General features: G+C 40.2%; 2 protein-coding genes across 2 annotated transcripts; both read right to left on the bottom strand.

Moving 5' to 3' along the window:
* Positions 1-2192: 2192 nt before the first annotated feature.
* LOC104493195 (arylacetamide deacetylase-like 3) lies at positions 2193-6681 on the bottom strand. The gene is made up of 4 exons (XM_010135840.1): positions 6505-6681; positions 4186-4402; positions 3721-3784; positions 2193-2967 (listed from the first exon to the last, which is right to left on the bottom strand). Exons 1-4 carry the CDS (start codon positions 6679-6681, stop codon positions 2193-2195), a joined length of 1233 nt encoding a protein of 410 aa, XP_010134142.1.
* Positions 6682-8547: 1866 nt separating this feature from the next.
* LOC104493194 (arylacetamide deacetylase-like 4) lies at positions 8548-12485 on the bottom strand. The gene is made up of 4 exons (XM_010135839.1): positions 12303-12485; positions 11707-11923; positions 9646-9709; positions 8548-9322 (listed from the first exon to the last, which is right to left on the bottom strand). Exons 1-4 carry the CDS (start codon positions 12483-12485, stop codon positions 8548-8550), a joined length of 1239 nt encoding a protein of 412 aa, XP_010134141.1.
* Positions 12486-17044: the final 4559 nt, after the last annotated feature.

Raw genomic sequence — 17044 nt, 5'->3', positions numbered from 1 at the left:
CCGCGCACCACGCAGGCAGGTTGCCGTGAGGGAGACCCGGCGCCCGCCTTCCCCCGGCCGCTGCCAGGCCTGAGCGGGCTTCGTGTTGGCAGGGTTCAGCCTGCCCCAGAGCCGCTCGCCTGGGCCCTCCGCGCACCACGCAGGCAGGTTGCCGTGAGGGAGACCCGGCGCCCGCCTTCCCCCGGCCGCTGCCAGGCCTGAGCGGGCTTCGTGTTGGCAGGGTTCAGCCTGCCCCAGAGCCGCTCGCCTGGGCCCTCGCTCCGCTTTGGTCCTCCCCGGAAAGCAGGCAGAGGAGAAGAGGGAGCTGTGGCGGCGAGCAGGGTTGCTTTGGCAGCGTGCGCCTGAGCAGGTAGGCCCGCACATCCCACTCGCTCTGTCAGGCAAAATGTCTCAGGGGAGAGACAAAGGAGCTTCCTTCTCGGGGTCACTAGGCTTCACACCAGCCTCCCACCGCTGTCGGCCTTACCGCCAGATGTCATTCCTTTCGGGTTTCCAGTGTGTCTCTGGTCTCACCTGCTTAAGGAGCCCCTGGCCCTTCCGTCATACTGGAAACCCCAAGAATGGCCTAAAAACATCATCTGGGCTTAGCTAAAATGGAAATTAAAGTTATCTCACTTTTTATAAATAATTAATTTAAACCTAATTAGGGAAGCTCAGCTGATAAAGCTTGGACTCTTATGGCTTGCTTCAACTCTATGTTACAGGAGAAACCTGACTGAAACTACTTGAGGTCTAACAGAAACGATTTTACAAAAATTGTCCTCTAAAGTTAGCCCCCCAAAAAGAAAAGCCTTCATTTAAGTCTTAATACAGCCAGCAAGATTCTGCTACTTACTTACACACATAACCTTACAAAAATAACACCTAAACCAAACTTCTGGCAGAAATCATGTCAGCGTGACTCACCATAGCAGCTGCAGTAATCACAGAAGCAAAGACAATGCGAAGCTTTCTGGGGTGATTCACTCCAGGAGGAATGTTCGAATTGGGGTGCTCATGTTGAAGTGTTTCCCTAATCGCTAGTATGAATGAAGCAGTAAAAGTTATCAGCAATGTCACTGGCAGTATATAAAGAAATGCCATTTCACTTAACCAAAGGTGCAGTGTCTCAGATAATAGTAAACCTTAGAGCAGTCTGTTACAACAGATCTCTCAGGTGCCACTCTTAAAGCCCTTGGGAGTGTCGTGCCGTGTGCCAGCACGTATCACATTGGAGAAGAGGCAGAGGAGAATGTGTACAGTTCAGCTTCATGTTAGCCGTGGGACTGATACAGGGCCTGGTGTTCTTGGATTGCAGATGGTGAGAATACTGTGCAGAGAGAGCAGTGATCACATACTGTTATGACAGGCTGCTCTTTACAAGGAGAGCCGACTGATGTGGAGGTTAAATTGTCTCTTGCGTCTTATCCACAGCCACAACATGTTGCTTCCTGTATTGTGGACATTGTTAAGTGGTTTCTCATACATGGTTTCAGGAAGGATATTTAGAAAAGAAAACGAGAACTAGCATGAGGGGGGGAAAAAGTTAACGCGTGCTCTTACAAAAGAAAATGCATCATTTTGTCATTAAGAGTATTTAAGGACAGGAACAAGTTTTTCAGTATACCGTTGAAAAATATAGGAAGATACTTAGAGCATCTCCTGGATTTTAATTTACACAAAGGCATTAACAGAGTGTCTCTGTCGGGGACAGTTGCAGTGTTGACTTCGTTTTTTCAAGTCTAGAATACTGGTTACCTAGCCCATAGAAATTTTCTGAAAGTCAGTGACTGGGAATTTTAGATTCAGATGCTGTGTGTAGCGTATAGCACTGGCAGTGCATCATAGCATTGCAACAGCAGTATGTTTCTCCTTTGCCAAAACACACTTAGCCTTGAGGAGGAATGAAAGCATAGATCATAACTGAATAAAATAGGTCAGAGCAGATGTTGATTCCAAACTTTACTGAATCTTTAATATTTACTGAGAGAGTAGCAAGCGCCTAGTGCAAATACACCATTAAAATAGGCAGACTGCACATGGAATACTTCAAACAGCACTAAAAGAATCATTCTTGAAATATCTTTTTCAGTGGTTACACTGGCATAATTGCTGATTAACAAACTGCCCTCTCTAAACCTCTTATATGGAATTTAGAAGCATAAAAGACCACAGAAAATTGGCAGTTCTTACAGACAGAAAAAAAGTTGTTTCTATAAGCTTTTTAGAAACTTCACGATATTGTCAAGACCCCTTTTTCCAGATGAAAAAGACAACCAGTCATTACTAAATGAGTTTATGATTCCATGGAATCCATCCTCGAGGTGGTACCAGGTCACGGGAACACCACTGTCCTCCAGTCTCTTCTTGTACAGCAAGCCGTCGTCCCTCAGCACATCGTACTCGCAAGTCAAGATGAAAGACTCGGGCAGCTGGTTTACAACGGCATCTTCAGCTAACAGCGGGCACAGGTTGGGCTCACAGAATCGTTTCACTGTCTCATAAACTTCAGTTGTACAGTCAAGGAGAACATGTGGTTTGTAGCCTCTGACCTTAAATTTTTCGGGGATGTTCTCTGGACTCACCCACTTCCTGTAATTTAATTTGATATCTATAGGAATATGAGAGCCCTCCAAGACCTCTTCCAGGTTTGATGCATCCCCATTTAGGTACTGTAACACATAGAAAGCAGCATGTTCTCGAAACAGGAGAGGGACTGCCTGATTCTGCTGATGGGATGGTAAGTTGAAGTCCAGTGCCTGAAGACCTGGGTAGATCAAGATCTGAGCACGTAGTTTGGGGAGGTCTGCTCTACCTGCAAGGGTCTGGCTAACTGCAGCTGCTAGATTGCCCCCGGCACTGTCCCCACACACAATTACACGGGCAGGATCCACACCATAGTGCTTGGTGTTCTTCATGAAGTGTGTGGTGGCATTGAGACAGTCTTCGTATGCAGCAGGGTACTTGTGCTCAGGAGCTAAACGGTACCTGGGGCACAAAAGGAGATGACAAAAGCAAAAGGAAATACTAGTTTTAAATGCATTGCTGAAAATCCTGGATTCTGCAAGCAGCAATACCCTGATTATCTCAGAGTTTTCTGTTTCTCCACAAGCTGAGCATAAATAAACTGTGGGTAGTTGGTCCAGGTTGTGCAGATTAACTTGTTACTATATTATCTGTTTAGGGTATTTCTCAGGTCTTTAACAACACAGGAGTACTCAGCTGCCAACTATATCTAAGTTTTATTGACAAGTCATTTAGTCGCTCTCTGCTGTAGCTTTCCATGGGTCAGATACAAATGACAGTACTGGTGTTTTATGTCTTTGATCAGTGTAACTATATCCTCATAACCCAAATTGTTATGTCAGGATGTTGGTGGTGATATTAGCTTGTCATTCACATAGTGCTTCTGTAAGCATCAGGCAGAGTTTCCTCTGCTTGAGTCAAATATATGGTTTACTGTCAGTTTTGAGTTTAGAATTTGAAAACATTGATTCAAAACTTCACTTTCCTGCTAGGTACCTCAAAGCATTTTTTGTGATGTAGGCAGACAGAGCAAACAGTCTGAGTCAGTCTTCAGTGGCTCCAGACAAGAGCAGAGTGACTGGTAAATCACATACTTGACAAGTCCCACAGAAACATTTCTCTGAGAATGCTTGTTGCTATGGTCAGGGAAGCTGTAAGGTGATTATTTACGCTGTAGGAAAAAATCTCTTAAAAGCAGCACAAGGAAAGACTCACCCAACAGATACAACCACTGACTCGCTTTCTTTGGCAATAGAGCGGCATAGCTTGTCGTGGGTCTCTGAAAGAAACATATTTGGTGCGGTTTGGGTCTGGTTTGGTTTGGTTTTTTGCCGGAGTACTCACGTTCTCTGTTGCGTAAGTCAAAGAATTGCAAGAAGAAAATACTCCCAACTTTGCTCCTTCCCTCATAGCTCCTCAAATCTTTTGTATCTCCTTGTCTTCCTGTTTCAGTATTTGCTTACTGTGTTTTTCACCCTCATATCTCATTGGCCTTGTCTTTAAGAAAAATCACATAATGCCCAGCAGATGCTTTCTTCTGACAGTAAGTCTTAAGAGATATAATCTGTGATTATACCCGAACTTCGTAATGCTACAGATCAAGCGACAATCAACTTTACCATTTATGAACTAGATACTTCTTTAACTAAATTGTAATATTTTTTCTGTTAGACATCTTACCAAGACTTCCAAATACCCATCCTCCTCCATGGAAAAACAGAACTCCTCTTCTTTGGCTGGCAGATGGAACCTTAGGCTCATAAATCCTTACAGGCACTTTGTCAAAGCACAGGTCCTTGATGAAGAGCTTTGGGTCCGCTCCTAGAGTCTTTCTACTCTGCACGTACCGGACAAAGCTGACCCGACTGCAGATGCCAATATTTTCTAAAATCTTGCCCTGTTCAAAGGCAGAAAGAATAGGCAGTTCTCTCGAGATTCTGTGTTTTCCAAAGTGAAGGAACTATATGGGCAGTATACTTGTGATGTTGGAAGTCGTATGTTTTAGAGTAATCATAAAAATTTGAGTAGTTGGACAGATATAGGACAACTGAACAAACCACAGGAGCATCATGAGCAACCACACGAACAGCAGTGTTCACTGAAGAACTTAATCCGAAAAACATTGCAGCATTGACAAAGACTGGTGAAACACGTCCCTTTGCTTTCTCAGTAGGGCCTTTACTTAACATTGAAAATAGGTTTGGTTTTCACTGGTTATTCTCTTCTTGCCCCTAAGAAGGTGTGAAAACATAGCAAAACATGATAGTTCTGGTGCTGATTGTCAGGATGTGGACACTTGCCCAAGTAGAGTTGTCTAAGTTGAGAATGTATTTGATAATTGCCTTTCGATTCACCCCAGGAGTTTTCACTGATGTGTGCAATACACTGGTAAGAAGATCCTGAGATTTCAGTAGGCCTAAACTTCCGTTCTTTCTGTATGCCGTAGTGATATTCGTACCAGGTACCAGAAGATGGGTATAAAGGAGAGCTACTGGTCCAACGTAATGGCAAAAATAAAAAGAAAGGCATAACCTCTGTTTTGAAATACTGTATTTAGTTATGCCAGATCGGAACTTCAGTCCTTATGAAGACTTGGATCAAGCTTTTGAATATTCAGTATCTTGTTATGAATATTTCTTACTAGGTTGCCACATTGATGTGGGTTGTCAGAACTCTCTATATATTGACCTCTGAAAGACCTCTCCAGCTATTTATAATATTCTCCGTGCCTGGGTTTGAGGCTGAAGAAACTAATACATTTTGCAACACTGGCTGCAATTTCATTGCAGAAATCAGTCTTAGTGTCTCTGATGGTATACAAACAAGATAAAATTATTTATCCTTTTGTATTTGCTATTTTCCAAGCAGAAATGAAACAACTAGGGAGAATTTTCACCTTCGCATTCAGTTGTTCGGTTTCTTTCATCCTGTGTTGTTTACATTGCAGCATACAATTCTAGTTTATGGTACTAATGGGTGGCGTGTAGATGATAAAAAGAGAACTGTTTTTTCCAGCTGCTTAAGCAAATTAATCTCTTTCTAATTGCAACTTGTGTGCAGCCAAAGCACAGGAATATATAGAGAGAATTCTTTAATCTGGAATATTTCTAACTTTTTTTTTCCATTTTAAATAGTTGTCCCTCTTGGAGGGATTTAGGTAATTTATTAAATATATGCATATCTGCTATCTCATATATTTCTAACACTTTCAGTCATCACAGCATCTATAGATCTATCGTTACATGGAAATACTCCTGATTCAGTGAGATCCTTTCTCAGCAGAAATCACCAGAAGCTGAGTGCTGCTAAGAGGTTCCTCTCCTGTGGACTGGTTAGCTTCCCACTCTTCTACAGGCCGGTTCACCTGAAGCAGCTGGGCTGGCCAGAACCCCTCATTCCAGTCAGACAAGCCTGTTTAGTAGCTGCAGGAGATATAATTACGTGTTCAGGGGAGATGGAATTCCTTCAGCTCCTCTTGGGCAACGTTACCGAATTTTGTCACCTGTGTGACAGAAGCTCCTCCTTCCTACAACCAATTCTGAAATGTTCATTTTCTAATTTATGTATAAATATATAACTCCTCATCCCCAAGTCCAAGAAAAGCTTGAAACCATGGCCCAAAGGCATCTCATGTATTCTGAACCTAGAAAGGAAATATAAATGATGCATCATGTATAAGCATTCTTAATCAAATTATTGCTAGGTTAGCTCGATTCGTTGTAGCAGCACAGTCAGACCTTCAGATGCTGGTGTTAGGCAGCGTTACAGATTACCTAATGTAAGAGCTAGGCAGGAGTGTAGTAACACCGTGAGTGTAACACAGCTGATAAAGGTTCTTTAGCAAAAACCAGCTTAAAAATCCAACATGCAGCATGGTAGCTATGCCCTGCTCTCCTCTCTGAAAATCAGTTCTAAGCAAGTTTCTAGCATTGCATTACATTTAAAACCTACAGGTTCACCCAGAAATCTTCCCCCAGAAATCACACCAGGTTAACTTACCACCACAGCTCTGCATATTAAAATTACGTGAATAATTCGGAGCTTTACAGGCTCATTCACTCCAGGAGGAATTTCCGAGTTGGAGAAATCAAAATTAATTGCCCCCATGACCAACAGTATAAATCCAGCAACAAAAACAGCTAAAATTAACACCAGCAGTGTGTATATAACTGCCATTTTGCTGAGCAGCAAAGTAGTCTGAAATGTCTTTGATTTGACTTTCCCAGATATCTCTGGCTTGTTACTTCCTGCTTCTTTGTTCCTCATAAGATTGCTCTAGTAAATACCTTTCTCCTCCCTTCTGCAAATACATTAGTAGAGATCTTTTCCTCTCCCACTTTCTTTCCCACCACTTCCTTTATTTCACAAAAGATAAGATGGTCAAAGTCAGAGTTCATTAAAAGATCTATGCCAGCATCATTTTGGAATTTTTTCAAGAAATCAGTCCTTAGCTGGGAGTGTTATGAATCAACTGTGTTAATCTTAAATTAATTAGAAGTGGGAAATGGACACAGGACATTTGTGTGCTTTGAGTTTGTGACAGATAAACAGCTGTTCTGAAGAGGAGTTTCTCTAGGGTTACGCAGGTTGAGCCTGCATGTGATGATTATCACTCTAAAGGGCCAAGTGGATTGTCAGCGTGTTTTTTGAAAGGTACGCCTATAAAATAATGTCATTATCTCAATCTCAGGGGTTTTTGGGACTATTCTCTTGTACTAACAGAAGAACATGGTTAAAAAATGACACGGGAGGCTGAGTTTAGGTTCATGATTAGGTTACCTCGTATCAGGAAATCTTTAGTGTGCAATCTCAGTGTGGAACAGGTCCAACATAAAATGACTTAAAGTAATTGTTGACTGCAGTTGGAAACCAAACTGTTTTGTCTTGGTTTTGCTGTAGAATGGGATTGTGCTCATGTAGAGATGCTGTAGTGTAAATGATGCTTGGGTTATAAATTGTGAATCTGAATCTGCAACTCTTCAGACAATTAGAGTGTCAGAACATTGTTGAAATTGCAGATTCCAGGAAAAAGAGAGAGGTAAAAATCTAACTTCATAAAGCAGACATGTTATTGTTTTTAAATTCTTTTAAGTAAAAATTGTCAGTGATGGGAGAAAAGTACCATGTCATTTTAGTTAGGAATGTAACTTACTCTTGTAACAGAAATCCTGAAGTGTTAGTCTACTTTTTTGTTGCTGAAAGCATCACAAAATTGCCACAGCATTACAGATATAATATAAAATAATATATGATATGATATAATATAATGCTTCTCTACCTTCTTAAATCTGTGCTCTCTAGAATTTTTTCAACAAACACAGCATGACAGGTAGTCTTGAGCATAAGATAATCTTGAAAGAAAAAGAGTACGAAAAGGAAAAGAAGTCTCTCCTCTGCACCTCCCTAGCATGTACACACTCTTTAATGTTTAGGGATTTCAGTTTAAGAATCAGCTTCCAAAACGAAACGTCATTTCTCAGATTCCAAACAAAATCAAACCCATACTAGTTCCAGCTTAGAACTTCTGTTCCAGACAGAACCCTTACTTTTGACTACGCTTTTTCAAGAAAAGAGTTATCTTTGTGCAAACTAATCCTACTTCACAGAACCTGAGTCAGTGGTCTCTCCTTCTGATACCTTGAACATTCCTGTCTCTCACAAGGGCCAAAGTGGACCTTGGTTGTTGTCTTCAGCATTTCTGGCTGGTCAAAGAATCTTGAGGCAGAGACATTCTTGCTGCTTGCCTTGAATGTGTGCCAGCCATGTGAAGGTACTAGAATTGCTAGAGCTGGAGTGACACAGTATGTGCCAGGTGTCTCGCTTTTGCGTCTCCATCATATCGGTGTGGTTTTATAATAATGTTTTCTGGAATGGTTTAAAATAACCTTAACATTTGTTTGAGAGTCACTGCAGAAGGAGAAATTAGAAAGTATAAAATACGGTTAAAATCCCAAACATAAATCAAAAGTGTCTGCATTCTTTGCCAAGTATAAATTTGTCAAGGATAATGTCAGACTTGCATCTTTATTCTGAAAAATACTTTCATAAACTGTTTATATAATTGACAACACTATCCATTATCTTTTCTCCAGATGGAAAGGAAAAAATCCCATAGCCAAAAAAGGCTAAAATTCCGTGGCAACCACTCTCAGAATGATACCAGGTTACTTTAACACCGTTGTCCTCTAATCGCTTCGTGTATAATAGTCCATCATCCCGAAGCACATCAAACTCACAAGTTGCAATGTAGGATTCAGGGAGCTGGCAAATAATGGAGTCTTCGGCTAAAAGTGGGGAAAATGTTATTCCTAAAATTTCTTTGATTGCTTCATGGACTTCAGGTTTATACAAAGTGGATTTCTGTGGTACGTAGCCTCTGACCTTGAAATTGTCAGGAATAATGTCAGCACTCACCCATTTTTTATATTTCTGTTTCACAGTCTCAGGAACATGGTGATTTTGTAGGACATCTTCCAAAACTGATGGTTCTTTATTAAGATAACGAAAACAGAGGTAGAGAACTTGCTTCCGAAACAACAGGGGAACTGAAGCATTCTGCTGATAGGAAGGCAAATGAAAATCCAGCCCCTGTAGTCCTGGGTAAAGTAAGATCTGAGCACGTACTTTTGGGAGATCTCTTCTATTCAGCAGTATTTGGCAAACAACTGTAGCAAAATTAGCTCCACAACTGTCACCACTAATGATGATGAGAGCAGGATCCACATGATACTCTTCTAAATTCCTCATGAAGTATAAGGTGGCATTGAGACAGTCTAAATATTGCCCTGGGTATGGATGCTCAGGAGCCAAACGATAACTGAAATGTCAAAGATATTGTGGTTATTCTCAAAGTCATTATAGAAATCTAATGTGCATTACTCATGATGGACTGATATGGTAGTTAGGTAGCTTTTTACCCCTAAATTTTAAAGGTTATATTTGTTTTTAACTAGTGAAGGTTGGAAAGGCAAACCAATGGTGTTATAGCTAGTTTAGAATACTTTGCCTTTAAGCACATTTTAAATTGAATGAAAGGCTAAATTGAAAAATAGATAGCTCAGTCTAAAATATTTTCAGCATATTTTTCAGAAACTGTGAACTGAATTACCAGAAATATTTCCATGTCAAAGTAGTACTTACCCCACAGACACAACCACCGAGTTGCATTGTTTGGCGATATGGCAGCATATTCTTTCAAAGGCACCTAAAGAGAAAGTTTATCAGAAACGATGTTTTAAAAAACAAATATCCTTTTGAAATGAAAATCTAGATTCTTGAGCATATGCACTGTGGAAGGCACTGAAACATGAGACGGATGGGTTACTTCTGCTTTGCGATGCGATCGGCACATGTTAACGTGTTTTCTGGCTCTTGGTCAGTGGCTGTTAGGGTGCGATATAAGCATGTAAGAATGGTAATGCTAGAAAACAACAGCACGTCTAGGCTGGAATCACATCTCAGCCGGCAGGCAACCAAAGATGTCTGAGGAGAAACGTAAGCTGAGGACAAGCATTTAGTAATAAGAAGCATACGAGAAGTTGAGGCTCAAGGCACTCCTTTGAGACAGAAGCTGTGTCTTTATATTTAATGCCCTTGGTTAATGTTTCTTCTCTGAATTATTCAAACCACTTCTTGAACCGATGATTTTAACATTAACAAAGTTGTGCGGTGAAGAATTCAGTTACCTGTGAAGGGGTAAAGAGCCATTTCTCTTTGCTCATTTTGTACCTGGCATTCACCACTTCCATTTGGTGACAGTTCCTCTTGTACTGTAAGAAAGGGTGAGTAGTCACTCTCTGTTTCACTTCTCTTGCTGCTCCTGGTTTTGTAGACATTTAGTGTAGCTGTCTTTATCTGCCTTTTGCAGCCTGGAGTCACAGTCTCGTCACTTCCTCTCTGAGCAGAAGCACTTTTCTCCCCTCTGTCTCTGTCACCAGCCTGTCTCTGAGTCTTTGCGCTGTTGCTATGTCCTTTTTGAGGGACAGAAATACTTAGAGTTCATTGTTTTATTTGTAAAGTTAGGCTGCTCCTTTCATCTGTTTGACTTCTCTACACGCCCTTTCACCTGTCATTTTATTGTCTAATTCTTTGCTATCATAAAGACATACTGCAGTTTTTCAGCCATCCATTTACTCCCTAGAAAGACTTGGTATCATACCAGTTTTCACCATCTTTTCTGGTTTTGGTTATATTGATTGAAATATATTGAATATATTGATTGCTGGTCCCAGCACAAATCTCCTTATGGGAATCTCACAGGAACCTCCCACCCCCAAAATTTTAAGTAAAATTTTTCTGTCTTTTAATCAGTTTTTGTCCAAGTAAAAGACCTTCCTGTGTCATGGGTGTGTAGCCTCTTTTAAGACTCTTCTGGAAGTCGAAGGAGGTTTTATCAACTCAGGCTCCTTTACTCAAGCATCTGCTGACTCATTTAAAAAGCTTATATTGATTTGTGAATCATGTCTCCTACTCATATGGATTATGAGTAAGTCATACTTATCTGTCCGCTGATTCTGTTCTTCATGGTAGCTTCTGCAAATTTGCTAGTTGCAGACTTCAAGCTTACTAGTATGTAGATTCCCCAAGTCCTTTTAAAAACTTGTCGTGATGTCCCTTGCTTTCCTGATACCGAGTACCAAGGGAAATTCAGATGAAAGGTCACTGTATAGGTACGGTATTATGTTAAGCCATGGCATGTGATACAGCTCCCGCAGAGGGCCAGTTGTGCAACAGCGATTGTGTCGTGAGCAACTACAACAATGCAACTTCATGATGTGTTTTTTTTCTGCCAGTGCAACGATTTCACCTTCCAGTTGGATTGTAGAGGCTTATCTCAAGTCCTCACTGCGACCCAGCCTAGCTCTAGAACTAGAAGCTTCGCAGCTGGTGTCAGCTAACACTTCACCCAGACTAACATGCTCTGCAGTAAAACAAGGGTTGGTTCTTTCTGGATTTAGAAGCCTCAGATCTGCTAAGTGCTGCTTGCATCAACTTTGCCCATAGCCCAGAGGAAGTAGAAATGTGATCACCCTTAGCTATGTGCTAGACTATTAATTCTGCAAGGTGCTCTGCAGCTAGTATTGAGATTGCAAGAACTATTGTCACGAGGAAGGACAGGTGAGAGATTGACTGAGACATGTCTGAGGTAAAAGTGTAAAGGTTTGGATTTGATTTTAAAAATAAAACTTGCCAGTCTCTTACTAATGTTCCCAAATGTGCCAGCACCTCCGTGAAAATATAGTATTCCTCTTCTTTTGCCAGTAAGTGGACATTTAGGCTGATAAATCCTCAGCGGTACCTCATCTACTTTGAGATCTTGGATAAGAAGCTTTGAGTCTCTCCGAGGTGGTATTCCAGTGAACACAACTCGCAATAAGCTTAAATCACTGCAGATCCCAAGCTTCTGAAAAATCTTTCCCTGTTGAAAAGAAAGAATTGGGAAGGCATAATGTAGGCTTGCTTCTGAATAGACAGCACTGCTAGGTGCACGTGCAGTTCAATAAGTACAGCATACACAGTTATTTTCCTAAATTTTCCTGTGGAAGAGTTTTCCATTGTAAAGTGGCTGCAGTTTGACAGATGCACTGAAAAATCTAAATAAACTTTTTGTATTAGTCGTATCAGTTTCAGGAGTTAATTTAACATGATCTGGATCTTATAACAATGCTTATAGGCTTCAGGAGCGTGACTTGTTGCTTCTTATTTTCTTTCTTTTTTTCTTAAACCATTATATTCCAGCTCCCAAATATCCTACCAGAATAAAAGTGAAATCCCCAGTTTTAAAAAAGTTCACTTACCAAGATAAACGTTGTCATCACCAATGAATGGAAAAAGCGGAGCTTTAGAGGTTGTTCAATTCCAGGTGGCAGTTCTGAATAGAAAACATCATAAAATAACCCCCACAAAAGTGCTGCTGGTATTATAACAGGAGAAATGAAAACCATTGCTATTATTGCTAAAGTTGTATAAATAAATGCCATTTCACTTCAGTAGAAGTCAAAGCTAAAAAACCCCTGCGCTGCCTTGAGCCTTGTTTTCAGGTGTTTCTGAGGTGCTTCCACAGGAGACTGAGCATGCAGTTCATGTGCGGAAATAAAAACATTATTAATGTTGCAATACCCTAATTTCCCTCCACCCTCCTTTTGCTAATGATATTACAGGAAACATGCTAAACGAAAGGAGAGGGAGAATTATTTTACCCTTTACAAAAGACGGAATTCAAAGTGTATGGAACTGATTTATATCGTGAGTTCTTCACTTACGACGAGAAATGATTATTTAGAGGGGCCCTTATTTGAAGGTTGTCTGTGGTTTGTTGTCAATTCGTTATGGATGGACACTCCTGTGGTAGCACGACTTTTTACTGATGTGGGGCTACTTGCAGTTGTCATCAAGGTCTATACTTCTCTGAGATGATAGCTGGTAGTATCTTTTGTTAAGAGCTTTTCACTAATTAAACCCTCAGAATTTCATATTTGTTGTAATTCTTGTTGGTAGTTCAATGTAGAGGTGTTACGAATACATGTTCACGAGTGAGGGATGATTAAAGTCAGTGGCAGTTGTTTGGTGAAATAACTTCTGGTTTGTAGTCTTCTTACTGGAATTTAATTTTCCACAGAATTTACAGCTCCCAAACTTTTCTCCCTGACTTGGCTTTTAAAATTAAATTCCAGTCTGAAAACTTAATTAGTCCTTAGCTTCATTAGCATGGCATTTAAAGCAAAGCAAAGATGTCAGCTGTTTTACGTGTGGCGATAAGAACGCCTGCGATAAAGCAACGTTTGTGAAGAGTCAAATCATGAGCTGTTCACAGGGCTTTTCCTTGGCTGAGGTTGGCTGATTTTGGGCTCTCTTTCTCTTACACAAATTTAGTGATGGACTTTAGCACAAATTCAGTGATAGTGGTTGCAAATGTCGGAGTGTTGAAGCCAAACCCCGATACTCATTCTGTCCTAAGCTTATCAACGTTTATCCATAGGGCTTTTACTGCGACACAACAGGGTCATCTTGTTGATGGCTTTGGTCCTTAGTTCTGTACATAGTTTCTGTGTGGTATTATAGCACAGCCTGTGGGGTTTTTATTGAGTATTTGTTTTGCCATATGTTCCCTGCAGAACAGCAGAACAACACAGTTGTTACTAAGTGCTTATTTCTGATGTCTATGCCAACAGTTGAAATCTCCCGAAATAAATTACCACAAGGAGATCAGCGATTTCTTATGTTTGAATCCTCAGAGGAGGAAAATCCTCTGCTTTCAAAAGAGGCTGTAATCAAGAACTGTAAACTCCTAAAGTCTCTTTTTTACTGCAGTGGCAGTACATGAAACTTTTAAGAGCAGCCCATAACAACTTAATATCTGATGTTTGGAATAGATCAGTTCAGATTGTGAAAGCTTCATACCGAAGAGGGCATGCATGTCTGCTGTAGCTGTCTAAGCTGTTGCTCACACCGTGTTGGCAGGAGTCTTTTCTTCACAGTGTTCAGTGAGTCAGTAATGAAACACCTTTAATCAAAACCAAAACACCTCATGGATGCCATCTCTGTTTTGAAACTTTGATGGCTCTGATAGAGTAGAGGAAATATTTCTTTAATGTCTTTTTTATTGAAAAATAAATTTTAAAAGGGACATTTTGGGGTTTTTGTTTGTTTGCTTTTTGATGTTATGCCCTGGCAGTTGTCTTCAGGAAGAATCTGTTTACAGTCATGACAATATCTGAACAAAAATCTTTCAGTTACGCATTATAGCCCTTCTGTTGTTAAAGAAATGTTGCTCAAGTAAAGTTTCAGAATAGTATCTTAATATTTTACTCTTAATATCTTAATATCATCATATTTTACTCTTAGAGCACAGTCTGAGTGTGCACGGTTAGAGCATATTCTAACTATATGCTATGTCAGCACCTCAGTCCTTCCTCCCTGGTACCACAGTTTGATGTTTTTCCAGGATCAGGCAAATCCCGTGGTCTGAGAGTTACTTGGTTCTGGGGATGCTCATATTCACAACTGTTTCGTGATATTTGGTGCCTTATAGTCCAAAATGCCCACGTTGCTGTATGTCCCTTTTCTCCTGATGCTTGTTCAGAGATGCTTCAAATACCTGAGTCTGGTCAGCCAGTCCTGTACCTGCAATGTGTGGGTAGAAATATCTGTGATCATCATCAGTCCCTCACGTTTCTAACAGTCAGTGGGGGTTTTGGTCATGGTTTTCCCAATTGTTTTTGAGGTGCTAAATGGTCAAAAAAAAGTTTCATTTCCTTTCAGTCCACTCCATGGAGTGAGTACCTCATATCTTTGCAAACTAGAAGTCTTTTTCTGGCAGTAGATAGGTATCTATCTTGGATAAAAAGCTACTAGAGTATCCCCATAAACTGTAGTTTTTGCTGATGTGTTTTGCTACATCCATTCGTTTATTCTTTCAGCAAGCTCATTGCAAAATCCCAGCTATCTGAAGGTGAGAACAGCCTTGCATTAGCTAAAGAAGATTCAAGAGATTCGACTAAACTGGAGTTTGTGCTGTAATGCGCGTTACAGATATGCGTACGGTTCTTTATTCTTATAAAACAGTCAGCACTCAGCTCACAGACCTCATACTTTATTCACTGAAATTGAATTTAGAATTGCTGACATGTTGAATATATTGGTTGGTGAGTACAGAATTGATAGTAAGTCTGTAAATTCTACCCATTTTCTCATGAGCCTCTGTTTACGCACAAAGTCAGTCAACTCTAAAATTCATTTTTTTCTCGTAATTTTTCGACATATTTCAGTAATGATGGGAATGCAAAATGTTATAACAATAGTTATTCACAGAAATATGGTCTTTGTTGGTTTTTCCTCAGGCTTAACCTGTTTGGTTTTTGTCAATGTGGAATCACAGATCTCTTGGTAAACAGAGAATGCATAAAACTCAGTCAACTTCACATCGATTGTTTATCAGCAGAAGAGGCAAGCAGCTTTCAAACCGAACACCAGCAGAGGCAGAGGTGTCGGGATAGTTGGTGCGAATGAGTTACCTGAATGTCACATGTTACTCTTTTTCTTGTAATGTCTTCCTCTAAAATATTGCAAAACATTTCACTTCTGATTGTAGGCTGTGTTAGGAAACACAGCACACAGTGAGCCTGTAGTTGACTATTGCAGAGCTGCTGTGTGTAATACAGGAAATTCTACAAGGATTAATTAAAGCAACTGGCTATAATCACGGAGGTGTTGATTCCATCGACTATACCCAGGCTAAATAACTAACTGGTAGGCATAAAGCTAAGAAAACAGGGGGAAATAATGTATTCCAAAGAAGAATTAAAAGCAGAAATAATAGCTTCTCATGCATTCCTTCTTTGGTTTTTTGTTGGTTTTTTTTTTTTTAATGTACAGTTTAAAATGAAACTCTCCAGTAAATATAATTTGCCTGGTGTGCTTTTTCTTTTTTCTTTCCTTCACTCCAGGTAGTTTAGTAGGACAATTGGACTCTGTAGTGCAATTTAACTATCTTTGGTTTTACCAAGTAGAGCACGTAAGAAAGTTACTGTCCTCCAGTTGACAATTCTTTTCTTGTATTTATGTAAGCAGATGACTGAAGGCATCTCAGACCTCTTCACACCTATAATCCTTAGTCTTCCGATTTGCAAGATGGATTTACTGTGCCCCTTACAGTGGCAATAAGAAGCTTTAAGAAATTACAGCTTAGTACATGCTCTATGGTACTGGTTTTTTGAGGTCCTGTGTATTTGTGTGATCTACCTCCTTCTCTGTTTAGCCTCCCTCCTACCTACCTGTTGGTATCCTCCCTTCTTATTACCTCCCTCTCCCCACCCAAATTAGTAGCTACTCCCTATGCATTTTGCTCTTGCTCATGACTGAACACCATCTTGCTTGTAGTCAGCCATAAAGCTTTATTTTGACCTTTCTTTCTCTAAGTTATTCTTCAAAGTCTATACCTTCCAAATGACTTCTAGCTTAAACATCTGCTAACAAATTCTGTAGTAAAAAGCTGTATTGTGTTAAAAAAACCCAAATAAAATTTTTGACAAATACTTAATATTAGCATTCAGCAGTGGAAATTCAGATCGTGCTGTACAATTCCGAGCAGGTACATTTTTGAAATGGTGGCTTAACAGAAGGGTTTGTGTTCTGTAACATTTTGAAATGTGGATGAGTTCTTGGATATACGGGTCTTGGTAGCTGCGTAGTTCTGTTCCTCAGAATGCATGAACTGCTCCACACAGAGTCCAAATAACTGCTACAGAGCAGCCATCTGGGATTTTCCTGACAGGTCACCACACCAAGATGAGTTCTTAAGTCATCAGTAGCTTGAACGTAAATAGAAAAACTGCAACTGGACTTAATTTGCTGTGGCCAGATTTGTCTGAGACTCATTACTGTAAATTAGGTTAGCAGATTCTTCACTATCAGGTGAGAGTCAGCAAACAGTGAATCAGTGAAGTAATGAGAGAAATCACAGAAAGAAAATTGACAGCTGTAAAAGCAGCCGTACTTTGCAGGATTATGCCTATTTATTTCAAAAGCATCATAGGGAAAG

The sequence above is a fragment of the Buceros rhinoceros genome, unplaced genomic scaffold (assembly GCF_000710305.1).
Source record: "Buceros rhinoceros silvestris isolate BGI_N320 unplaced genomic scaffold, ASM71030v1 scaffold5665, whole genome shotgun sequence".
In the NCBI taxonomy this organism is placed as follows: domain Eukaryota; kingdom Metazoa; phylum Chordata; class Aves; order Bucerotiformes; family Bucerotidae; genus Buceros; species Buceros rhinoceros.
This window is presented reverse-complemented; position numbering and strand designations above follow the sequence as displayed.

Bases quoted from the DNA above. Each gene is read 5' to 3' on its own strand.
- LOC104493195 (XM_010135840.1), bottom strand. From the start codon at position 6,681: ATGGCAGTTATATACACACTGCTGGTGTTAATTTTAGCTGTTTTTGTT. The intron at 4,403-6,504 runs GTAAGTTAACCT...GCCTTTGAACAG, and splicing joins TAATATGCAGAGCTGTGGTG to GGCAAGATTTTAGAAAATAT. The intron at 3,785-4,185 runs GTAAGATGTCTA...TGTTTCTTTCAG, and splicing joins ATGGGTATTTGGAAGTCTTG to AGACCCACGACAAGCTATGC.
- LOC104493194 (XM_010135839.1), bottom strand. From the start codon at position 12,485: ATGGCATTTATTTATACAACTTTAGCAATAATAGCAATGGTTTTCATT. The intron at 9,710-11,706 runs GTAAGAGACTGG...CTTTCTCTTTAG, and splicing joins TGGCACATTTGGGAACATTA to GTGCCTTTGAAAGAATATGC. The intron at 9,323-9,645 runs GTAAGTACTACT...TTGACATTTCAG, and splicing joins TCGGTGGTTGTGTCTGTGGG to TTATCGTTTGGCTCCTGAGC.